The sequence below is a fragment of the Balaenoptera ricei genome, chromosome 5 (assembly GCF_028023285.1).
Source record: "Balaenoptera ricei isolate mBalRic1 chromosome 5, mBalRic1.hap2, whole genome shotgun sequence".
Classification (NCBI taxonomy): Eukaryota; Metazoa; Chordata; class Mammalia; order Artiodactyla; family Balaenopteridae; genus Balaenoptera; species Balaenoptera ricei.
This window is the reverse complement of record NC_082643.1, coordinates 71,308,550-71,335,535: the sequence shown is the minus strand read 5'-3', so window position 1 is coordinate 71,335,535 and position 26,986 is coordinate 71,308,550. Positions and strand designations below refer to the sequence as shown.

Genomic DNA, 26,986 nt, shown 5'->3' with positions numbered 1-26,986 from the left:
GTCTTGGCAAAATTTTTTTCTTGCAGGCCAAAGAAAATAAAAAGTTTCTCCCAAAGTTCTAATTAAATGATTGAGCAATCAAAAGTTTAAAAGTATCCCCACCCCACCCCCATCCCAGTACTGGATTTCCAAGGATATTGGGAACCAAAGCACCTACTCTTGCTCTTAGGAAAACACATTGAGAATGATGTAACCTCTCTTCACAACCTGTGGTGGAGAAAGGAGGTATGTCCTAAAGAGCTCTATGCCAAACTGTTAAGTCAGTTAACTTGGAACCTAGAAGTGGTTTGAGATCCACAAAAATATATAGACACCTTGCAATAATCATGGTCCAGTTGTACATGACAGGTAAGGTGATGCAAAACAGCCAGTTGTAATATGTGTTTCCCGAGGGATCAATAACCACGACTTTCTTCTTCTCCCTAGCAGCAATTAGAAATAAAGGGGAAGGTTACCAAGGAACAAGAATATTTTTATTTCAAATATCAAATATGGTTATGCCCATCACCTACAATTGATGAATTAGAAATAAGCTGAAGAAGCTCACTCCACAGTGGGAAGACTAGCTTGGTATAAGTGCATTAGTCATAAGAAACTGGTTAGGGAGGGGTGGATAGATAGTTAAATTACTAGTCTTACATTAAACCATACTTTAGACTTTTATTAAAGCCCTTGTTTTACTGTGATGCTGCAGACACTTCTATCACTCCAGCTACTGAGAGAGAACAATGGCATAGATCATGCCGAACTCTGGATATTCCACAGACCCCTTTGGTAGGCAATGGTTGGTGGGACAATGATGATTTTACCACTCCCCCTACCAGGTAACAAAACAATTGGGGACCACACTGTGAGGGGGAACTCATGGCTTCTTTCTCATCTGTATGGAGAGAAGAATATAACACAATCTAATAAAAAGTGCTTGTTCTTAAGTGTGTATGAGGAATTGAGAGGCAATAGAGGGCAAAAGAAAGAAGGAAGGAAGGAACTATATGATCAAAGGGACATTTTTTAAAACTTTCTGGTATCAAATTTATATTTTTAAGGATTTTTTTCTTTTATACAATGTCAACACATTTCTAACAGGCACAAATAAGTAAACCATCATCTGGTAAAGAGTTTTCTTTGAGTAAGTTTAGAAGACAATATTTTCTTTAATAAAAAGAAAAAAGTTAGCTCTGAAAATATCACTCAGCCTTATCCTTGTGAAACTCTAACTCTCAAATGTTTTAAAAAGTTTCTTTCAAATAGCTGATGTTTTGACAGCATTTATACTGCTCTCAAAATTAGGCATGGCTTTTGCAATGAGACTACTTTACTTTGGATTATTTGCCGTACAGTATTTATGACTCAAAAATGTTAATGAAATTATTAAATTTTTATTTCAACTAAAAATATTGATGGTAAGATACTAGAAACCCAATTTTCTTTGGATCCTAAATCTGTCCCAGTGGTAAGTTTATCTTCACCAGTGCTTAAGGAAGGAAATTAACCATGATGCTGAAAATTCTTGATGAGAAAACTAAGGCTACCATTGCTAATTTTAAGGAAATTTGAAAAAAATTAAATTCACATTTGATAAGAATTTATTTAGTCTTTACACCAGGCCTCTTTACTATAAACTTGTGGGAAATTATCCCTGCATCCTAAATCCATCACAAATTTATTCCTAATTTCAATGCCAGTAAAAATACTTACTCTTCTTTCTTTTCTTTGCCTTTCTCCTCTTTTTTTTTCTTGTCTTTGTCCTTTTCTTTCTTCTTTTCCTTTTCTGGGTCCTTTTTATTTTGATTTTTATCATCTGGCTTGCTGAAGAAGTGAGAGATGTAGTTGGTAAAATACAAAAATGTTATGGATAGAAAAATGTGGAGTCATTCATGCCAAAGTCTTACTTACCGCTTCTTTTCTTTTTTCTTTTTCTTTTTTTCTTTTGGTTCTCTATAGAAAAAAACCAATATATCACATAATCAAATTACATTCTGACCTCCATTCTTGTTTACCTTCCTCTCCACTGGGTAAGAATTCTGGGCTTTGTGTTCAAAGACCTGCCCTTGTGCTCAGAGACCAGAAATCTGATCTCCTAATGGCGGGTTCAACAAAAAATAGACAGGCACCCAGATAATAAACAAATAAAATTCCTGGGAATTAGTGCATGTGGAAAACTGGAGAAAATGGATATGGATAAAGGCATAAACCCAGGGAGGGAAATTTAAGAAACAAGAGCCCCCAAGAGTGTACTTTCAAAGTCTCAATGTATATCCAAAAAATGGGTATTTAAAATTTAAGCTTCTTGATGTCACTTGTATTTATGCTTGAACAAGAGTTTTGAGAATTTCAAGAAAATGCCATCAATTTTCTTTAGAGGGGTAATCCTGGCTGAAGCAATGTTTTATGAGCAGACAAAAAGCTCTGTGGTAACAGAGTAGAATCCTAATTCGTAGAATCATTCACCAGATTTGAGATCACCTTCTATATACAATTTCTTCTTGAGTGGAGAATATGGGATTAGTGGTCTCTTTCTGCAGTTGGTTTTCTCTATCAGCAGAAGAATGGATTCTGGAGTCAGACAGAGCTAAGGTCATAGTAGGCTGTCATTGTTGGCTCAGATATCTTGGGAAAATGTATTATTCAGACATGAATGATCAGGCATCTCGTTACCACTGGGATAGTCAGAGAAGGCTGTTAAAGGGAAGTAGGTCTAAACTGAGGCCTCAGAGTATGGGTAAGAGTTGGAGAGGTTAAGAAGAAGAGAAAGGATGTTAAAGGGGGGGAAATTTTCAGGTGCAAATATACAAATGAACTTAGTCTGGGTAGGAATGGCCCAGCAGAAGTGGAAAGCTGCTACTAAGGAGAAATAGGAGATAAAATTGACAAGGAGATGAGGCTTGGCACCTAAGGTTGTCATGTACAAACAGAAACAGAACACAAAGTTAGATAAGGTGGAATTTATTGCTATGGGAGTACATTCCTATGATACAAGATTTAACACCCTAACATAGACCTTGGGAGATGGTGCTGGCACACTTCTTGGATGGCTCTTAGAAGCTCAGAAAAGGTGATAGCTCACACTAAGTAAAATATAAATTATAAAATGCTATGGCACATGGTGGAGGAAGGTATCAAAAAGATTCAGAGAAGTGGTAGGCTAAAATGGATATACTAAGTAAGAAAAATAGCCCACCAACTGATTATGTTCCCTAAGAGGGCTCAGAGTATACAAAAATGACAGGGAATGTGCTGGTGAGAGGGGCACCAGCATTACTGAGAAGCTCACTGGTGCTGTCCTCTGTAGACCAGGGCTGATAGTGAGAGATGCTGAACTGGGTACAGAACTAGATTTCCCTGAGAGCAATAGGGATGACAGGATCTAGAAATTGCAGAGACCAGTGGCAGTGCTTACCCATCAGAAGAGAAATAGGTCTGATAATTGTAATTAGCAGTAAGGTGAGCATAGTAGCCAGGGTCTTAACCCACAGAGCGCTATGGAAGAGGTTAACAGAACACTGTATTCCTAGATAGATGGGCATCTTGTTGACTTGTTAGGGTACTGTTTTACATTTATAATAAAAAACAAATTGGGGATGTATGCTCAGGAGGTTAAGGGCAACTTATCCCAATAAAAAGTCACAACCCTTTGAATAGTTTCTAAACCTGAGCTAGCTCTCAGAAATGAAACCAATCAGAGGAGAAGCCCAGCCCCCACGAAGAAGGACTCTGCAACACCGTGACAAGTATATTCAGTAATGATTTACCCAGTCTTTCCTCCAAAGAAAACCAATGGTCATTTACTTAAGTAACTGTACACTGGGGGTAAAAAAGAATACCTAGATACATTAAAGGCCATTTTCGCACAGGACCCAAGTTGATATTGAGACCCACGGACTAAAGCATCATCGTGCCCCACCCCCATTAAAGTGAGGGACATATGGTGGTTTGGTAGTAATTTGTGGGGCCTCCACTGGGTCTAAGGATGCACCCTTGTGGTCATTTGTCCAGTTCCTCCATGTAAACATGGAATGCATTTATTTGGTCATTGGCAGAACCTTCATCTCCACTAGTTCCTTGGCTTGTGGAATAAGAGCTAACATAGTGGGGAGGACCAAGTGGAAGCCCTAAAGCTGCCTCCTACCTGCTGGCAAAAAGCAATATTGTGACCTGGACAGGAAAGGAAATGCACTCCTTAAAGACCTAATGCATGCAGGGGTGGTGCTTCTCCATCACACCCCCATTTAATTCAATGTCTGGCCCCTATTAAAACCAAATGGATCCTGGTGGATGGCAGCAGACTACTGCAAAGCTCCAATTGTAGTCACCGTGGCAGATGTGAAAAACAATACACTCACCCAATCAGTACCATATTCCTAAGGTTCTGGGTCAATCATGGTGAATGTGTTATTTTTAACCACTATCGGGGAAGAGGGTCAGAAACAGTTCATATTCACATGGGATGGAAAACAGTATGTATTTACACTACTTTCCAAGGCTATGTTAACTCTCCCTCCCACTGTCATGACATAATCTAGAGGGACCTGGACCATCTGGACCTTCCTCAGAGTATCACATTGGTCCCCTATATCTATATCAATGACATTATGTTCATTGGGCCCTGAAAGAGGATTATCTAACCATGGGACAGAAAATGGCTGCTGACCATGAGCTGGATCCTGTCAGAACTAACAAGTCATAAGGTTGTATTGCAACCTATCACATGATAAAGTGATGTACTTGGGACTGAGCAGGTGGCTTGGCACCCTCGCCCCATGTCATCTACCACTGCTGCATCGAAGCTATTCCTCCCCCCCGACCCATGGCCATATATTGGGGTTATAGGAACAACTGATGGAGCATGACCTGTGGATGGGTCAGCTTGGCATCTGGATGCAAGCCAAAATGAGCTGTTGTCTACAATACAGCCCTACCTAGAGGTGGCCTTAAAAGATAGTGAGGTTAATCTTACCAATGGCACAGCTTTAAGCAGTGCACAATCATCTACTTTGTGGGGAAAAAGCAATGGCCCAAATTAAGAATATACAAGGCGGACTTCCCTGGTGGCACAGTGGTTAAGAATCCACCTGCCCATTCAGGGGACACGGGTTCGAGCCCTGGTCTGGGAAGATCCCACATGCCGCGGAGCAACTAAGCCCGTGCGCCACAACTACTGAGCCTGCGCTCTAGAGCCTGCGAGCCGCAACTACTGAAGCCCGCATGCCTAGAGCCCATGCTCTGCAACAAGAGAAGCCACCGTAATGAGAAGCCCGCGCACTGCAACAAAGAGTAGCCCTCGCTCACCGCAACTAGAGAAAGCCCTCACGCAGCAACGAAGACCCAACACAGCCAAAAATAAATAAATAAATAAATAAATTTATTTTAAAAAAAAAGAATATACAAGGATTCATGGGCAGTCACAATGCATTGGGTGGTTGGTCAGGGACCTGATGAAAAAATATTGCAAGATCGGGAAAAATAATTCTGGAGAATAGGCAGACTGAATGGACTTTATGGGCATGAGCACAAGGTTTTAAAACCTTTGTATCCCATGTTAATGCCCATCAAATAGCAGGCGCCATGGAAAAGAAAAGAACAACCAAGGAGACAGAATAAATCAGCCTGTTGACAAAGCCAACCTCTGTCACTGGCATCCCCAATGCTGGCACAATGTGGATATGAATGGAGCAGCCATGGTGGCAGAGATGGAGACTATATATGGGCCCAACACACGAGGTCCCGTTCACCCAGGCGATTTAACTGCTGCTACTGCTGAATGTCCAGTCTTCCAGTTCCAAAGACTAATGCTGTGACTCTAAAAGAGCACCATTACTTGAGGAAAGCAATCAGTCACTTGATGGCAAGTTAATTACACCATGGAAAGGGCATCAAATAATCTTGACTTGAATCAATATATATTACGGATACTAACTTGCTTTTTTGCCTCAGGGCTTTGACCAGTGCCACTAGCCAGTTTTGGTTTCTGCCAGCTCATAGTTTCCCTCTCCCTTGGCTGGCCTTGGCTGAAGGAAGCCACCGTGCTCAAAATTATGCCCCCCTTCCTAGAGGCAGCCCTCATACAATGACTGTGCATGGGTACAAGCCCAGTCCTATTGCCTAACTATGGAACAACTCTGAAGGGCCATCCCTTCTCCAGAGCTCCCCAGAGCATCACATGGCACATCAACTCTATTCTCTGAAGTTCAACTTCTCCCTCTACCCAATCCTACTCCCCTAACTCCCTTCTAGGTATCATTTCCGAGAGCACTCCCAATAAACCTCTGTATACAAACCTCCTTCTCAGAGACTGTCTCCTGGGAAACTTGACCTAAGACACATTGGCTCAGAATGGGAAGGATTAATGATGTTTTATTTATTTTTTCAGCCACCCTAACCCTAACCACATGGAGGGGCAATTTCACATATGCTATAGACATGGTTTTTCTACACGTATTCAAATACATACATACGTACATACATATTACTTGTAACATGAGTAGCTACATTTTTCAGGAGGAAATAACCAAATGACAAAATAATGGAAAAGCTTTGCCATTGGATTAGATAGAGTTTGCCTAATAAATATCTGCAGTGTAACACATTCAGATGTATTTCTACCTTTTTACTGTCTTTCTTTAAAAACAAAGGTGTGGTTTACTATTGTCAATGTACTTACTGCTCCTTATTGCTGCTGTTGTTAACATTGAAAAGTGCAATGGCTCCAGGCAAGTACTGCTCCCTGGGAAATGAAAAAGCACAGTGAAATCAGAATAGTCACCATGTGTATAATGTCCATAGTAAATAAACAGTCTTAAAGAACAAATACTTTTCAGGTTCTACCCATTACTAATGAGTGCCTAGATAATGTTTGAAAATATAGAGTCTCCACGAAGCATGAGTCGCTGAATATCAGTGCCACGAACCAAAGTAATTAATAAATGTTTATTAATCAATGCTCACGATGCATCCCATTACCATCCCCCACACCCTAAGTAAGCCAATTTGGATGCTACTAACGCCCAGAAAGCGATTAAGACTTAGATTGTCCGGGAGGATAGGAAGGGAAGACAAGACAAATGAAAACAGCATGAAAGCTGAAGGTGGTCAGTGAGAAAAGAAACAGGAGGGGGAAAAAAAAAAGAGGGAAAAAAACGAAGTAGAAGTAAGTATGATTGACAGGATGGGAGCCCCTGATCCACACCAATACCACACTCCTTCCACACTCTCAGGGTCACATGTTTGAAGTTTCCACAAGTGCTTTTTTCCCCTAAGGATTTTTTAGCTTTTCTCTTCTCGTTACTCACCCTAGTGCTCTGCTTCCCTGAAAGTAGGATTGAATGGAAGAGAGCATTTTTAGAGAACGACAGCTAAACCCTCTCACATATAATTGGAAGAAGGATCAGAAAGAGGAGGAAATCAGAGAGGACTCAGGCATGAGGTTTCCTAAGGGACAGACACGGGTCTCAGGCAAAATGATCAGCAAGGGTGTTCATGGCTTGGAGCCCCATGGACATGAATTATCATCAGGCAGTGGCAGTTTCCCAAGAGAAGAAGAGGGTAAGGAACAGAAGTAGCAATTTACTCCCGAGATCCTGCAGAGTAGCTGGGTAGCAGGAGTGTTGGCCAAGCCCACTGAGTGGAAGAGCAGAACACGTTTCTTTCATCTAAATAATAGTTTAAAAACTGATGTGGGGGGCTTCCCTGGTGGCGCAGTGGTTGAGAATCTGCCTGCCAATGCAGGGCACACGGTTTCAAGCCCTGGTCTGGGAAGATCCCACATGCCGCGGAGCAACTGGGCCCGTGAGCCGCAACTACTGAGCCTGCGCGTCTGGAGCCTGTGCTCCGCAACAAGAGAGGCCACGATAGTGAGAGGCCCGCGCACCGCGATGAAGAGTGGCCCCCGCTCGCTGCAACTAGAGGAAGCCCTCGCACAGAAACGAAGACCCAACACAGCCAAAATAAATAAATTAATTAAAAAACAAAAAACAAAAAAAACAACTGATGTGGAGGGATCATACTGCTCACCTCTGTGATGGCCGTCCCCTTCCATGTCTACTACTTCTAAAGGAATCCCTTGCATGAGGGTTTTCACTCTCTGATTCTTCAAATATAGAGGCACTGTCATCATCATCAGAAAAGGAGCTATGGTTCAATAGGAGGCAGAGATTAATTAGATCAGTGCTTTAAACCATTGTGGGGGAACAACACGTCTCATTTCTCATCTCTTCTCTTTCTCTCTCAAATGAACACAGACAACAGTTTTTAATAAGGGTGAAATGAGAACTGTTCAGAATACACAGAATTAGATAGAGTATATGCACAATCCAGTAAAATATGTGTAATTAAGAAACTACTTTCTAGGTCTTCCATATTTGTATTGTTTGATGCATTGATTAGTTAATATTTATCAAATAGAAAGTATGATATCTGTACTTCAGGTCATATTATACAGTTTTCTGAACCTGTAATAACATTTCCTTCCACTAAAAGTAAATTCAACCACATTTATACAAATTCTATTCATTTATAGGGCAACCACTTTAAATTACACTTTTAAAACACGTTAGCATTTCACACTTTGTATTTTTTTTTCACATTTCTCTATGGTAATGTTATCCCTTTAGATGAGAAATGTCCCATGCGGAAAGGTCTTGCCAGTGACTAAGGAAATATTTGGCAAAGGTGCATCTAAAGAATCACCACAATAATATCTATGTTCATTTGTTAGATAAGTTATACTGTCCTAAAGAATAAATAAATTCACTAAATTAAATAAAGTACAAAGTTCAAGGTTTCAAATTAAAAGTTAAACTGAAATTAAGCTTAGTTAAATTGAAGAACTTTGGCTGGTATTAAAAATACATAGGGACTTCCTTGGTGGTGCAGTGGTTAAGAATCCACCTGCCAGTGAAGGGGACACAGGTTCGATCCCTGGTCCAGGAAGATCCCACATGCCGCAGAGCAGCTAAGCCTGTGCGCCACACCTACTGAGCCTGTGTGCCACAACTACTGAAGCCCGCGTACCTAGAGCCTGTGCTCCACACAAAGAGAAGCCACCGCAATGAAAAAGCCCGTGCACCACAACGAAGAGTAGCCCCCGCTCGCTGCAACTAGAGAAAGCCTGCGCACAGCAACGAAGACCCAATGCAGCCAGAAAAAAAAAAAAAAAAAAAACACGTAGAAAAAAGCATGCATTTACCTGCATGCTCCATTTTCCATCCTTCTTATTTCCTTTTCAATATCTGGTACGATCACATTGGGAATGTTTACAAAAGAGCGCCGTGTATTGATGATAATTTTCTTCATGGTTAGCTTAATAGGTGGGGAGAAAAAAAGTCTTGTTAGTAGGAAGACTTTTTATATACTTACATATGTAATCAAAAGTTTCACTCTACCATTCTTCTAAGGCTGAAATAACAATCTTATTTCCAGTTATATGTAGGAATTATTTTTTAATAGAATACAGTCATGATCCAAGCACTTAATTATCACTAGTCAGGTTTTTGTGTATTTTTTTAAATTCAAGGGTTTTGTGTATTTTTTAAAATTCAGAGGTGTAGAACTCTTTTTTTTTTAATTTGGATTTACTCCAGCTTTGAAATATTTAGGCAATGTAGGTGTGGAACAAAACTATAGGGACCTCACAGGCACATCCAACAATTAAGTAACAATGAAAAGCAGTAAAATAAAATACCAAAATGGGTGTAATCAACTGTGAATCTCTACAGGCATTCAGAAAAAAAAAAGGGTCTCAAGTGGTATTCAAATTTTGGAGTGAATAAAGATACAACTGATCCACATGTCAACAAGTCCCCCTAAATTATTCTGGTACACATAGCGCACAGCTTCCCGGGCAACCACTTCAGGCGTCAGGAAAACGCCAAGAACAAAGTGATCCTGAACTCCAAATCTGTCCTGGCAGCAGGTTCCAGCCCAGCTTCAGGCAACATGAATAGCACGTGGGCACACTCGCTCTTGCCTTCTTTCCTGAGGCTCTGCCGGCGTCCAATGACAACATCCCTGCACTCAAGACTGGCCCCAAGTACTTCACCTGGCCTTCAGTGTGCTGCCGTGACGTGGCCTGGAACTTGGAGAAGTCCCTGGTGGGCCCCAACAATGTGCCTGTGCACGGGTACAGCCACTGCTTTCCAACCAGGGACATGGAGCCCAACGCTGAAGCCCTGTCATCCCGAGGGCCCAGCTGTGCCCAGGATTCTCCTCCAACCCCTGGTGCTTCGCAGTCACAGCGCTGCCCTCTGGGGATTTCATCTCTAAGGGTGTTTCCTCCAAACGTGCATGGAGATAACACCTGATGTCCAGGAAAATGGGCCTAGATGGGTGCTAGGTGTCCATCCCAGCCTCCCCTCTCCCAGACCAAGGCTCCCCACTAATAAAGTGCTAGGTGTCAGCAGAAAAACAAAAGGAAACTGGATTTTTTAAAATGTTGCTGTTTCAGTAAACAAAGAATGTTGTCTGCCATTCCAGTAAATAACAGATGAATGTTGCCCGCTATCCAGCCATCAGCCACTTCAGTCGCCAGGGTAGGTACGCCCTGGGGGGAATTCAGGATGGAGAAAACAGGATACTGGCCCTAGATAGTTAAGATGCATATCAAAGGAATGATTTCAATGAGCCCAGACTCTTGACTCTTCCCATACATAGAAAAGCACTAAAATCATTAACTTGAGAAGTCTGTTTTTTTGTGATTAGCAGTCATCTTTTGATGTTCGACTACATGGTTTTTTTTTTTTTCCCCCAGCAAAAACTCCTATATATTCTTGTTCCTCCCTTACCTCTTTGGATCAGTCCCTCAGAGTTATCTGAGAGGTTGCCTTCCCGGACTATAGTCCTCAGTAATGTCCCCGAATAAAATATAATTCTCAACTTTTAAGTTGTGTGTTTTTTCCAGTCGACAAAACAAAAACCCAGTATCTGTTCACGGGCTCCAAGAACACCAGCTCTTGTACTGAATGTCACTGGCTATGGTCCTGCTGATGAAGACCCAAAGAAGGCCAACATGCTGAGAGGATGACTGGGGTGCTGGACAACTTCAGCAGGTACCAAATCTCCACCTAATCCTCTGTGGCTGGTTATCCATCCATCCCTCCCCTCCACCACAACACACACCCCATAACCTGTACTCCCAGGTTTTTATTATACAGATTGGGGATTTTTCCTTTGTTATTTTTCTACCACCGATCTCTGGGTTTTGGAGGGAAACTTGCCCTTTGTTATGAATAAAATAGAAAAGCAAAAACCAAAAAAAGAAAAAGAAAAAAATCATTTGATGTGGGAAAATGTAAAAAGCACACTTCATTCTTTAAAACATTACATCTTCCAGTGAGGATAGCCATAAATAATGCTCTTTATTTCACCCTAGTAGTCATACAAGTAATGAAAACAACTAGCAGCCAGTAGTCAATAAATAGTAAACAGAGAATTTTTGTAATGTCTGTTAATAAAAGTGTGCACATATTTTAAAATGTAATTAAAGTAAGTTTTAAAGAAACAACCACTTTAAGAAGAGAATTGTTTCATTGACTCCTTTTCAGCAACAGCATGGATATTCTGGTTATATTTATAGCATGCTGGCTTCCTATTGTCATCAATCACCACTCCTTCTGGGAGACCCCGTGCCTTATGATTAGGAAAAGGAGAATATATGATTATTTCATCCATCACTACATAGAAAAAACTATGTGAGTAAAAAAGATGAAACAAGGACAACTAATATTATCCAATATGTCAGAATGAACCAAACCTGGGCTTTGCTTGGACCTGAAGAAAAAAAAGAATCACTTCCCTTGTCCCATAATTTCTTGTTGGCCTAAGTGCTCTACATAGGAAAAAACTTTTTTTTATATCACACAATCACTCTTTAATACATATTCACTCTAGGAAAAAAGAAAACAGAAAATATAAATAGAAAAATAAAGATACTCAGAATTCCACACCAGACCGTATAATTATTTATCAACACATTTTCTCCACTGCTTTTATGGTTTCCTCTTTCACATTTAGATTTTAATCTATCAAGTTTATTTTGGTGTAAGGTGTGAGGTAGGGATTCAACTTTATATTTTCTAAATGACTAGTCAATAGTATAAATAGCACTAAATCAATAACCAATAGTCCATCTTTTCCCTACTGGTTTGAAATGTCATCATTCTAAATTTGCCTTGCCGACCATAAAGATTTTGATGGAGTTTGCATTAAAATTATAAAATAAGTTGGGAAATTATTTTCCTTTATGTTTTTGAAAAAGTTTCTACATATAGATCCTACATATTTATTAATTTCTAGATGTTTTGTATTTTTGTTTCTATTAAGATAGTTAAGATAGTTTTCCCTTGATTTTTAACTCATTGCTTTTGCTATATCATAAAAATATTTATTTTATTTATTTATTTTGAAACCAGCCAACTTAACTGAGCTTTACAAAAATTATTTCTAATAGTTTTTCTGTTAAATAATTTCTGTTTTCAGTAATGCAATCATAGTACTTACACAAATTATTCTTTCCTCTTTTTCATGAGGTATTTAGCTTTGATGTCTAGTTACCTTGACGAAAAATTCCAGAACATAACAAGTAACAATCTTTTTTTCTTTTTTTTTTTTGCCCACACAGCATGCAGGATCTTAGTTCCCTAACCAGGGATCAAAACCGTGCCCCCTGCAGTGGAATCACGGAGTCTTAACCACTGGACCCCCAGGGAAGTCCCACAAGTAACAGTCTTGATATCCTGATATCAAAACTGTCTTAAGAGATACCTAGTGTGGTTCTTGGCTTTATGAGAATGTTTTAGAGTTTCATTCTTATGCATATTGCTGACTGTTAGCTTAAGAGAGATGTTTGATTCATGTTAGAGAAATCTCCATTTATTCATATTTTACCAATTTTTAAAAATTAGAAATCGGAATAAATGTTGATTTTTATTAAGGCTCTCTTCCTTTTATAGAAATAATCCTTTTTTTCCTTTTGATTTTCCCTATTAACATGATAAGCTACTTTAATAAATTATTTTTAATAGTTATAGAATAAACTCCTTTTGATTATGGTAAGTTCTTTTCATATGTATTGAACCCTAGCTGCTAATATTTTATTTTTAATTTTTGCATTAAAAATTTTTTCATGTGTTAAAGGTAAAATTTGTAGTTTGAGAAAGGATTTTTAATAGTAATTGTTGATTCTTTTCATATACTTTTCAACTCTTTTGGTCTCATAGGATTGTTAACAAGACATCTGAAAAGAACCAAAAAATTCTTCTTTTAGAGAATTCATTGCTTTGCTGGTTTTCAAACATGAATCTTTGAATAAAAATTTGCAAATCAAAAGGAAACAACTGCTTTTAGAAAGTAAGTTTCAGATTTCATTTTTAAATGAATCATAAAAATTTCTCCCTGAGGCTTCCCTGGTGGCACAGTGGTTGAGAATCTGCCTGCTAATGCAGGGGACAAGGGTTCGAGCCCTGGTCCGGGAAGATCCCACATGCCACGGAGCAACTAGGCCCGTGAGCCACAACTGCTGAGCCTGCGCGTCTGGAGCCTGTGCTCCGCAACAAGAGAGGCCGCGATAGTGAGAGGCCTGCGCACCGCGATGAAGAGTGGCCCCCACTTGCCGCAACTAGAGAAAGCCCTTGCACAGAAACGAAGACCCAACACAGCCATAAATAAATAAATAAATAAAAATTAAAAAAAAAAATTTCTCCCTTATGTGAGGCTGTAAAAAAACTTCACAAAGCTAAAGCAAAGCAAACGATTGAGAAAATCTTATGAACAATTCAGGCAAAATTAACTTGGAACATAAACTATGAATGCCCAGGAAGCAGTCAGGCTCTGACTTGGGTTTGAAACCTGCCTCTACCACTTATTTGTTGAATGAACTCAAGTGAGCTTTTTAACCTCACTGAGCCTTAGTTTTTATCTTTTTCATATCAAATAGCAGAAAGATATGCTGTGCACCCACACACACACACAAACCCACACATACAAACATAATTAATTATGAGGCAGAGGTTTTCTAAATTTAGTATGAATGATACCTGTGAAGCTTGTTTAAAATGCAGATTCCAGGGCCCTGCCCTCAGAGTATGAATGAGGAATGACATGGGCCACAGGAATCTACAATTTTATCAAACACCGTTAAGTAATTCTGTTTCAGTTCCTGTATCACACTTAAAGAAACATTACTCTATGCTATTGGCCCTTGGTGCACGACCCCAGTCATATCTGTATTTCTGAATACAGTAGTGGGAAAGCTAAAATAATGGTCAAGAAAGGCTTCAAGGCAGGAGGAGGAGGGGGAGGGTGAGGAGGAGGGGAAGGACAAGGAGGGAAGGAAGGAAGGAAAGAAGGAAGAAGGGAAGAAGGAAAGGAAGAAAGAAAGAATGAGGGTCTATATTGGAAAAAAGTGAAACTATATTTTCAGATAAAATGATAGTATATGTAAACAACACTTAAAAATCTATAGAAAAATATTAGAACAAATAAGTGAACTTAGCAAGGTCACATGACAAAAAGTCAATGTAAAAAAGTTCATTTTATTTCTGTGTGTTAGCAATGAATAATTAGAAAATGAAATTAAAATGAAACATATACATTCCAAGAAATGAATGTCTGTGTCCAATTCAAGAAATAAATACTATATACAAAGTTCTCTGCCAGATGCTGTCAGAAAGAAGCCCAAATATGATTATGGCCCTAAAGAGCTCACAACTAGTATTGGAGAACAAGACAAGAGCACACAGTGAATAAAAGGTTTGGGACCCATAAAAGAAACTAAAATAAGTGTTAATAATTGTCAGTCACCTCTCTTCAATTTCAAAGATTATTTTTTCTTTGCTTCAAAATTAGTGAAATATTAATATATTAAAATTATTATTTTAATAGTGTTTATTATGAGAAAAATTTGATAGCTGAAAAAAGGGAAATTTGGACACAGAGGGAAGACTGTGGGGATACACAAAGAAAACACTATGTGGAGATGGAGGACTTGAGTGATGCATCCACAAACCAAGGAATACCTGCGCTGCCAGAAGCTAGAAGAGAGGCGTGGAACAGATTCTTCCCTCGTGCCTGCAGAGGGAGCATGGCCTCACCAGTTTCTTGATGTGGTACTTCTGGCTTCTAGAACTGAGACGATAAATCTCTGTCGTTTTAAGCCAATACAGGGTGAAAAGGGATCTGGAGGGTCAAACAGCTGCTATCCAGCACACAGAGATGGCAGGCCAGGGGTGCTGTGGGACCCAAGGGGAGATGTACCAAATCCTCTGCAGTGAGCTTGAGATAAAGCTTCCTGAAAAGGCAAGGCTGGAGAGATCTTGGACAAAGAGCAGGTACCTGTCCAGCATACCACAACGTGGAGCAACACGCTGGGTAGAAGCAGCAGCAAGTACAGAAAAACAAACATGTGAGAGAGCAGGGTGCCTTCAGGAAACCACAGCAGATCAAATCATGAAGAATACGGTTCTGTGAGTAAATGACAAGAAAAGAGGTGGAGAGGAAGGCAGGGGTTGATTCACTACCTGCATTGGATGCTCTGTTACCTTAACAAGGATGAGGAGTCCCTGGAGGATTCCAAGTGGGGCCATGTCCAGTTTTCCAATTGGGTGAGGCAACAGAAAAGAGCTGGGGTAGGAATCTGTGGAAGGATTACGGGCATCCCTGGGTCCCAACTGATGCAACAGTGTACACGGTGCTGTGATCTCTCACCATGCCTAGTAGTTCAGGTAGGAAAAAGCCCAAAAGGCAGATACCTGGAATGATCTGAGATTGGGGTCAGCAGTTGGGGTGGAGGGACAAGGGGGCAGAGGAGGTAAGGAGAGACTCATCTAAATAAAAAAATCACAGACCTTAAGCTGAAGGAGGGACGGGATGATAGGAAGGAAGGATTTATTAGGAAGTTGAAGATCAAGGGGACAAATATCTCAATAAGGTTGAAGAACAGGTTTAGTGAGAAAGAGAATAAGAGCTGGAAACAGAGGAAGCTGTGTTCAGGAAATAAGATGCTGTACCAGAGGTTACAATGGTGGAGGTGAAGCACCTTGGAGTCAAGGACTCAGGTGACTACGGTGGAGAGGCTGAAGCAAAGGGAAGAAAAGAACCTGTGAAGCTAGGGACCCAGATGTCTCGGATGCATCCTATTTCATAGCTGTGGAGGCTGCCCAGAATCACAGTGAGACCAGTAGGAAAGGGACATCTGAACGGTAGGTGCCATATTATTTGATGAATGTGGAGCAGCAATTGGCAGGTCAGCAGATGCCCAAGACCAGCTCCAGTGGGAAGAGAGTGGAAAAAGAAAAGGGTGTAGTGAAGGATTTAGAAGAGGCAGTCGAGAGGTCGGAAAATGTCAGCTTCTTTCTAAGTGGATCAGGTGTGCCTAGTCTGTGCATCATCCGAATCTGTCCAAATTCTAAACAGTTCTTCAGACTTGAAGTGAAATATTTCTGATTGCTTCGGGGAGAACGCCTCTGGGAAGTGTTCATGAGTCCTTCCCACCTGGGTATGACAGATTTAGGCAGGATGAGAACAGGCAAGTGAGAAAGAACTTCTACGTGTTGCCCATTCTCTGCATCAGTCCACCTCTTTCAGCCTCTGTTACTCACTTTGAGACCACAGAAACAAAGAGACGAAGGTAAGAAATGTCTATGGAGAGCCTGCTACAGGTCAGGCATTACATCAGGTTAGCATATTTAATTCACATAAGAATCTGAAGCATGGCTTTATCTTCTCCGTTTCACAGGGGAAGATATGAAGCTCAGAGAGGATAAAGGATTTGCCCAGGGTCATGTGACCACGCTGGTATGCACAAACAGGTTGCAAAGCTCAAGCTCTTTCCTGCACTGCTCAGAAAAGGCGTGATATAGGAACTCAGTCACCAGTGGCCCCAAATGACACTTGTTTGTCCCTGCTTCATTCCTGTCGGTGCGGGCTTCTCCACAGAAGTGTGCTTTTTGGATTCAGTCAATTACTTACAATGCAGTGATATAAACTCAAAAAGCATGTCTTAAAACATTGACTTAAGCAAAAGGGTGGCCTTGGGGGTTTTAACTTCCAGTGATATCCTTGAGGAGCCCAAGCCACCCCCAAATAATACACTTAAAAAAAAAAAACAAACAGTTGATTTGGTAAATAAATATAGCTTTAAAATAAGTTCCTAGTGCCCACCAGATGGCTGCCCTAAGCCCTTATTTTGTAGAAATTCTGAATCCACTATTAGCCCTAGGAAAAATACCAGAAAGGATTTTCCTGTAATTTCACTAGACTGACCACTTTAAGAGAAGGGCTACTTTTTGTTTTGTGTTTCATTCATATATATCCTTAGCTTTAAGAACAGTGCATTGAACCTAGCAAGTACCCAATTATGTTTGTGGAAACAATGAATAAATGAATTAATGCAGGTCAAAGGGAGCAGGGGTGGAAATGATGAGGAAATGAATCCAAATCATCTCTGCTTTGCTACTACTCCAACCTCTTTTTTAAAGTCTCCTTCCCCACTTCCTCTGTTTATCACTTTCTCCCAACCCATAAAACCCTGGTGCAGCGAGTCAGGACTGTAAGGACACTTGAATCTGATGATCCTGCAGCCACTAGAAAGGTGGCATGGATATGGATCTCACTTTTTCACCAATCAGTAATAAGTTCTAGACTGCCAAAGCGCCAGAGTGCCCCAGTACTCTGCCCCAGCAATTTTTTCCGCTGTGTCCTTCCATTTATAGTAGTGGGACCACATATTACATAGAAATTAGTAATATGCACAGTCCCACATTCAACATCCTGCACTGCTGAGAAACAAACAGGATCGTACTTTCACCCATTTTCTTCCATAAAGTTCTACCTTCACTTCGATGCAGGTATCTCCCAACTACACATAAGTAGCCCTGACCACCCTCCTTGGCTCCTATACTGTATTTCATTCATTAATTCACTGCAAACATTTTGAATACCTCCTATTAGCCAAGCCCCTTTCATTTACTTTCTGAAGCAACCACTTCAGAGCCCTGTGTCCAGTGTGTCCGAAAATGGACTTTCACTTCTTTCCCTGTCAAACCAGCTCTTCTTCCTGACTTGGCTATTTCTGGTTGTAGAATCATTGTTCTTTCATGTACTTAATTCACTGAAAACTTGGAGTTCATTATCTTTAACTCTTTCCTTCCCACCCAGTCACTCTGTCGAGTCTTAACATACCCTATTTTGCAATTGCTCCGCCTACACTCCCACTTTTTCATTTAATTATCACTAAGGTTTGTTAGGTGCTTGTTACCTCTTATCTTTGACTAAGTCTGTTACCTGATTTATTCATCCCCAGCCTCACCCACCCTCCAATTCATCCTGCAAAGTACTCCCAAATTAATCTTCTTAAGGAGCATATACTATCATATTCTTGTTCTAGAACCTTCAAGATTTCACCATTGTCTACTGAATTATTACCCTTTCTTCTGCAACTGAGTCCTGATCTCCCTTCCTCCCTCCCTCTCACTTTCTTCCTCCACATTTATTCCTTCCAAAAAGACAGGATGAAATACTATATAGTCATTAAAAATAACAAAATACTTCTAGATGAACAGGTATTAAAAGTTCTTAAAGATACAGTATATTACCATACATAGGAAAAAAAAGATATATATATATATATATATTCATGTGTGTTTGTGTGTGCAGAGAGAGAAAAAGATGCAACAAGAAAGTGGTATCAGTGATTTCCTGCCTCTGAAGAAGGCAAAACATGGATGAAACTGGGCAATAAGCGTAGAAAGGGGTATACTGTATTTTCTGAATATTGTATGATGTAAATTAATGACTTAGTGGATATGCATAGTGACCCCCATTTCAAAATGCAAAACAGTATAAAAATTATATTATCCATACTTCTACCACCAGGAATTTACGTTAACTTTTGTCTTTTGTCAAATTTGCTTCCCCACCTTTGATGGCATGTGAAAAACAATAAAACTTTATAACTAAAGTTAAAGCCCTTTTATCAAGCTGCCACTTCCCAGTTCCAATCTTGTCTTCCCTCTACCCTCTACCCAGAAGCAACCACTACTGCAAGTTTGATGTGTATCCTTCCAGCCCATTCCACCCTTTTACTTACTTACATAAGCATCCATAACCAATGCATAGTTTGGGACATGCTGTTTAAGTGTGTAAAGCAGTATCTTCCCCTGTGTATAATTCTGCAACTTGCTTTTTCACTCAAAATTATGTTTTGAAAATGATCTATGCTAATATACATAGAGCCACTTCATTTTATAATATCGTTTGTTAACATTGTAACATATATGTATCATATTTTGTTCCTTTTTTCTATTCGTCCTTCCTCTTGCTATTAATGAAAGATTGGTTCTTTCCAGTTTTTTTGCTATTATGAGCAGTGCTGCAATAAAAATCCTTTGCATGTCTCCTTAGACACTTGTACAAGAGTGGCCCTCATGTCTATATCCAGAAGTGGAACTGCTAATTCTAGTTTCAGTTTATGAGAGCCAGACAAGTTGCTGCCCAAGGTTGTGTATCATTTTACATTCTGTGAGCTCTATACAGGTATATTATTTCCCCACACCTTGACCGACCCTTAATATTGTCAGATTTTAGGGGTTTTTTTCCCCAGTTTGATGAGACAAATTTCTTTGCACTATGGCTTTTGATTTGCATTTACTAATGAAGTTGGACAAACTCTCATGTGTTTATTAGTTATTTGGATTTCTTCTTTGTGAATTAGAAGTTTATATTCTCAGGCTTCCCTGGTGGCGCAGTGGTTAAGAATCTGCCTGCCAATGCAGGGCACACGGGTTCGAGCCCTGGCCCGGAAAGATCCCACATGCCGCAGAGTAACTAAGCCTGTGCGCCACAACTACTGAGCTTGAGCTCTAGAGCCCGCAAGCCACAACTACTGAGCCCACGTGCCACAACTACTGAAGCCTGAGCACCTATAGCCCATGCTCGGCAACAAGAGAAGCCACGACAATGAGAAGCCTGCGCACGGCAATGAAGAGTAGCCCCCGCTCACCGCAACTAGAGAAAGCCCATGTGCAGCAACGAAGACCCAACACAGCCAAAAATAAATTAATAAATAAATTAATTAATTAATTTTTAAAAAGAAGTGCATATTCTTGGTCTGTTTTTTTTTTTTTCAGTTGAGTTCTTTCATCCATTCAACACATATTTAATTCCTGCTATGTGTCGGCATTATTATTACCCCTAAGGGAATATGTACCCCTGGTCCTCTATTAATTACAATTTAATTTTACCTTTCTGAATTAAGCATAAGATTCTGCGATCTACTAATGCTATTCATGTACTTTACTAACATGTAAATCCCTTAAATCATTTAGCAACAAATATTTGTTTACCAGTGCGTGGCGTACAAAGCAATCTAACTTCTATATTCTCATTTAATTATCATCACAACTATGTTGTGATTCATAATGGACTGCAAGCAGTGAACTACTTCTGGATAAAATTGATAACTGAACTGAGGAATTCAGCTGGCAAGGCTGGCAGAGTTCAGAGACTTTAAAGCATCATCTTTAAACAAAGACAGTTGTGTATTACACAGCTCAGAGCACCCACACCACTTAATTATTTGAAGATAGCCAAAGATGATTCGACATGTATGAGGATTCCTGTGTATTGGTGCTTTCTGGAGTAGAATTCTTTGTGAATGTCCCAAAAGACTGGATAAATGATATACTTGGTATTTATACATTATTTGTTATATTGACACTAATAGGTAAATATGTACTTTTTTTAAGGTAAATGATGCTCTCTTCTCCATTAGTGCAAAGCTTTTTTAAAGAAGGTACTCTAATCTGCTGATGCAACCAGTAAAATTCAGGCCTCATAAAGATGTGCAGAACAATATGCAGTAAACTGTAAATAATAGTTACCTCTGGAGGCTAGATCTCTGTATTGTTTGAATTTTATACAATGAACACAAATTAATTTTATAATAAAAGGATAAATTTTGTTATTTTTCTTCAAAAGAACATTATTTAACAACTTCTAGAAATCTTTGTAATATACTGTTAAGCAGAAAAAGCAGATTGTTAAGCACTATTTATAGCATCATATTGTTTTATTAAAAATTGTGCATATGTGCATGGAAAGGATAAACACTTTAATGTTAAACGTTAAGTTTTTAGTGATGGGAATCATCATTTTTGCATTCTTCTTTGTATTCTTCTGTATTTTCTCCTAATTTATTTTTTAATGAGAAAAAAGGGTAGTATTTTAAATGGGATTTTGTTTAGTAGCAAAAATAATTAATGCCTGCATTTTTGCTTTAAAATAAAGTTTTCCAGTCTTTGCCCAATCTCAGTATCCAACTGCAGAGCTAAGGTTATTTCTTACTATTTAACAATGCTCCCAGAGCTGTGTAACCATCCAGAACAGGCTTTGCTGGCTCTGCAACAGAGAGGCAGCCAGTGCCTGAAAACAACCATCTCCTGCTTGGCAGACACTTAGGTTCTGGCCCCAGCTCTTCACCAAATTGCCAGCGAGACCTTGACAGAGATCTTTCTGAGCTTCAGTTTCCTCTTCTGTAAGGTGGAGATGCTAATACCTGCCCTGCCTACTATAATGATTCTCTATGGGGAGCTAATGAAAAATATATACAAAGCAATATTGAAGGCTGTGAAGATTTATACAAATGCAAGTTGATGATGTTGTTATATAACCTCCAAGCCCAGAGAGAGAGAGACAACTGTCAACTTTCTTATGGAGACAAAGAGAGCTAACATGCTTAAAATAATCTTTCTTTAACCCCTCCCTCCTTGAACTATCACTTTGAGAAGTCAAATCTGTCAAAGCAACTATTTAATTATTATCATTAGACGATCATAAGCAAACTGTAATTCTCATGAAGACTAAAATAGAACTGACACAATACTGTTGCTATGTGTGCCCATAGCAAACACAAGGATGGGTCCGGGCTGTTAAGCCAATTGTTATCAACTCACAGAGAAAACACAACACTTTCTCAGAGAGAACAATTTCACTAAGGAGGTCATTATTATCATAGCCATTATCATCACCTTTACAATCTACAGAAAATTTACAAAGCAGCCATCATTAAGCAAAATCTCAGTTAATCAAAAGGAGATTAATAAAACCATCGAATAAACACATATATGTTCCAGACTCCTTTCTTTAGTCAAAACATTTTACAAGAAAACACAGTGATATAACAGAGTGATTTAAATGCCAGAAAAAGTAAGCATCATAAGAGCAAAAATTGCTACTCCATTCCTAGTGAGCAGAACTAGGAAAATTTTTCAAATAAATTTAAAGTATTGATTATAACAATAAAATCATATATATTATAACCCTGGGGCATTGCAAGACCCTACATCATCAAAGAAAGTTTTCTCTAGAATCAATATGTTATACTAATCAAGGGTAAGAATGAAGACTTTCCACAGTGGGTGGAAGCCTTAATGCATTATCCTTCCCACTTTCCCCATTGAATCAGAAGTATTCTGAATTCTAAAAATTGACCATAAAAATTAATAAGTTCTGATTACCTGAAGGTTTCCTTGCCTTTTAAGTTAGGGTACCTCACTCAAATATTTGTTCCATGATGGAATTTCTCAGGAAATGCATGTTGATAAGAAGTCTTTTGGGAAAGTCTAACTTAGGGTTCCATCTTCCATAAAATCTATTGTGATTTTACCATCCATTATATGTACTGACCATATTTGAAATCATTCCATAGCCATAAGCATTTACTTCCTTGTACATACATCTATGTTTGCATATGAATGTCCCACTTTCCCAATTTTTCTCTAAGCTTCCTAAGGGCAGAGAACTTTCTTTTTCTCTTTATATCCCCTGGGACAAAGCAAATACAAACTTTTGATGGAAACAGTAAAGGTGAGTAAACATATAAAAAGACAAATAAATACTTAGAACCCAGCACTGGAAGTCCCCTGGACTCTAATAACACAGAAATTTTGTCAGTCACAATGAGTATTTGAAAGTTAGGATAATTTTTTTCCTGCTTTTCTTACAAATCTGTATCTTATGCCCAAAAGAACACATTAAAAGTGCTGATATTTTTACTTGAAACAATTTGAAGATAACATAATCCAATCCTTACTTAATTAATATTTTTATGTACTCTCATGTGGGGCTGCTCACAAGTCAGGCTATCTTATATTATTCCTTTGCTACTCTAAAAAGGAAAAAAAAAGGATTGCTCCTTTACTTCCGTAATTCTGCTGATGTGTGAGTACGGCACTGCCTGGCTCCCAATCAAATTTATTTTGTCTTTTGATGAGGAAACTGTCCTTTCCATGAATGCTGCCAGCAATAAAGTGACCTGTCCTAATCTATATGTTTGGATTGAGAACTTGAAAATGTAGAGTAGCTGTTATAATTATATGGATGTCATTTCTGTGACTTTGAAGTAAAAAGTAGAATAAATTGTATTCTGCATTAAAAAAAATTAATAGTTTTCCTTCTCAATACTTGTTGAGCATGTGCTATGTGTCATGTAGCTTGCTGCGGTGTGAAGGCGAGAAAGAAAAGAGGAAGGATGGAATGCTAAGACAGGATTCCGGCCCTAAAGAAGTTAACAAGAGAACACTGTAAGTAATAAAAATTCAATATGACAATTTTATGTGTACAAAGGCCAACTCTGTGGAGTTGGGAGATTCATGAAAAGCCTTCCAAAGCAGGGAATATGTAACTGGGTTTTGAAGGATGAGTACTACCTTTGCTAAGGTAGTAGAGGAAATGAGCATTCTTAGCAGAAGAAACAGCATGTGAGGAAGGTAAGGGATGAAGAGAAAAGCAAATATTTCTAATGGCTGGGATTAGGATGCCTGGGTGCTTGTGGCTTTCCCTCAGCACTCACATAATATGGAGCACTTATCATGAGTGCACCGACCCACTAATTTTATCATGATCCAATTATCAGTGTCTTTCCCACCAGACTTGAGAGCAGGTACCAATGAGCTCTGATTTTGTTTCCAGCACCTTACATAATGCCTGGCTCATAAGGAACATCCAAAAATGTTTTGCTTTACTTTTGTTATTTATTTTATTGCACAAACACTACTCTCAAAAAATAAACATCTACACTCCATCATGATTTTAATGATCACATTTAAATTACTATTGCTACAACAGTACAATGTGTACACTTATTAGTCCCAATTGCCTTTAGAATAATTTTATCAAGTTCCAAAGAAAACAATGTGCTTTAAAAAGAGATTTCATTAGATTTATGGATTAATTTGGGGAGAATCAACATACATAGTATATTAAAATATTTAATCATCTGACAAGTGACGTCTCCTCATTTACTGATGGCTTTTAAAGTCTACTTTGTAAGCAGACTCTGTAAGTCTTTATAATTTTCATTAAATAAGCTATGTACATTTCTAGTTAAATGTATTCCATGTATTTAAATTTTGTATTTATAAATATATCTTTTTTATTATATTGTCTAACTAGTTGCTATTAATTTATAGGAGAGCTATTAATTTATATATTTATTTTGTAGCCTATCACCTTATTGAACTTTAGTTTTAATAGTTTTAAATTGATCCATTTGTGTTTTCTAGATAAACAATAATATATCCACAGGTAATGATAATTTTATCTCTTCAAATTGTATATCTTGTTTCTTTTTCTTATTTCATTGTGTTGAGTAGAAGTTATAGAACGCTGTTAAATAATAGATACTATATCCTTCGCTTGTTTCAGTCTCTAGGATTTCTCCTATTTTGCCCACTGATTTCAGATAAATTTTCTTTATTGTGTTAAGGAAGTTTTCTTTTATTACTAATCTGCTATTTTATCAAGAATATATGTTAAGCTTCACCAGTTACCTTTCATCAGCTAAAGCTAAATGAATCGTTAAAGCTAAGTTGACTCGTACTTCGGAACATTTGTAACATTTGAGAACTATTAGGTGTAATTATAAGCACTTGTTCCACACTATAGAGTATCTATATTACCATAGTTCAAGATCTTGGCATGGTGGTTGTCTGCTGATGGGAAGGTACATGCTGTTTTTCCTTTAAGAGAATGTAGGAAAGTACCAGCTGTTTATTAGCGCCATAGCCAAAACTTAAAATATGATTGCCTAATTCCCACACACTCTTACCTTAGGTGAAAGCCTCTGGCATTATGTGGATTTATCCCTTTGACCCATTGATGGGGACACAGTAGGAAACAAAGCAAAGTTTCTGTCCAAGACAATCACCGGCACAGAGTAGGTACTAAATAAAATCTTTGTTGAATAAATTAATGAGTAAAAAATATTTAAGGTACAGTGGCTTTTTGGAGGTAGTTTTTGGACCCCCTTTTAAAATGTCCAAATTTTTAATCGATTTAATTTTTACTTTTTAATTTAAACTTAAACATCTGTTTATACAGAAAATAATCTATTTCATCCAAACTTTTAAGTTTTCAGCACTATTAAACTTCATAGCTTAAAAAATTACCTCCATGAAAAAGAGAAAGATTTGCAATAGCTGTTTTGCTATTATTTTCAGCTAAAGACTTATTTGATATTTCTCCCCCCACTATTTTTTTTTATTTCTAAGGGGTAGGGTCCTTAATTTAACTTTACTTATTAATTTCTAACTTTATTTGACTGTGACCAGAGAATGTAGCCTGTATGCTTTTTTGCCTTATTGAGATTATTTTTGTGATCAATATTTATAAATCCTCCAAGAGTAGAGTAAAGAGGGTGCATTCTCTATGGGTTATAAAGTGCAGTCAACAACTATTAGGTCTTTTATTGACAGTTAACACCCTGATGCTTTACCACCACCCCCCATTCTCTTTTGTCTGCCTGCTTCATCTAACAAAGACGTGAGAGAATAACGTTTATAGAAAGAATGCTAAGTGAAAGAATGAATATAGTAGAACAAATTGATTCAGGGATATATAAACAGAAAAGGTTAAAAAGTGAAAAGCCAATTATAAGATATGTCTTTATCAGTAGGAACATTCTAAAAGCTTGATTTAATAATGTCTAACCCTCTGATATAGAATGAAATCACAAATATTTAAAATCCTGTAATCCTGCCACAACAAAAATGATAGAGTAGTTTTTGAATGTATAAAAATAAAACTGTCAAGTAATTGATAAGTTTTTAAAAATCTAATTAAAATATACATGCTTATCATGGGGAAATAAAAGAAGGCAAGGTGATTTAAATTCTGGCTCCATCACATAATACGAATATGTTGCCTTGAGGGAGCCATTAAACCTCCTTAGACCACTTATCTCTAAAAGGGGGTGTGCAGGTTGTTATAATAATGCTTATAAAGTACCTAACACTTGAGAAGTTCTTAAGTGCTTCCAATGAGTTGGAGCTCATATTTTCAGGAGTTAATTTTTTTTGAAGATTTATATGAATTTGACAGTGTTCTACCTTCAAATATTTTAAAGAGAAAGAAAACCTAGTATATGATACTTCCTTTGGGGAAAAACACATCTGCCAAAGGTATTATTTTGACTTCTAAAAATGAATGTGAAGATAAACAAGGACCTACTGTATAGCACAGGGAACTATATTCAATATCTTGTAATAGCCCATAATGGAAAAGAATCTGAAAAAGAATATATATATATATATATATATATATACACAAACACATATGTAAATCAACACAACATTGTAAATCACCTATACTTCAGTTTTTAAAAAATAAACTTGAAACTTGCAGAAAGGTAGTATTTACTATGTTGTGATATTCAGATTAGCAAAACCATATTGCCAGGCCTTATTTATTATTTTTAACTAAAATAGCGTCTTTAACTAAAACTGTATTTAGTAGAATATTCATTTATCTGTCAAAAAAACAGAGAAATCAATAAAAATACAACCATCAGCTGTAACTAGAAAGCATGTAACATGAAAAACAAAGCAAATGCTGATGCTTTAATAAATCAAAACAGAGGTATAAACATCTGTGAAAATACAATTGTAATTACCACTGAGTTCTTACCTTTGGTTGATTAAGCAATATATCTGTATCTTCT

General features: G+C 38.2%; 1 protein-coding gene across 1 annotated transcript in view; it reads right to left on the bottom strand.

Annotated features, from left to right (window-relative positions):
- CNGA1 (cyclic nucleotide gated channel subunit alpha 1) overlaps nt 1–26,986 on the bottom strand; it is a 30,602-nt gene extending 3,616 nt beyond the window's left edge. Inside the window, exons 1-7 of the mRNA XM_059924108.1 lie at nt 26,953–26,986; nt 9,185–9,297; nt 8,011–8,127; nt 6,662–6,724; nt 1,897–1,938; nt 1,699–1,809; nt 315–422 (exon numbers count right to left, since the gene is read on the bottom strand). Coding sequence (XP_059780091.1) covers nt 315–422; nt 1,699–1,809; nt 1,897–1,938; nt 6,662–6,724; nt 8,011–8,127; nt 9,185–9,291 — 548 coding nt within the window. The 5' untranslated portion in view covers nt 9,292–9,297; nt 26,953–26,986. The remainder of the gene's footprint in view (nt 1–314; nt 423–1,698; nt 1,810–1,896; nt 1,939–6,661; nt 6,725–8,010; nt 8,128–9,184; nt 9,298–26,952) is intronic.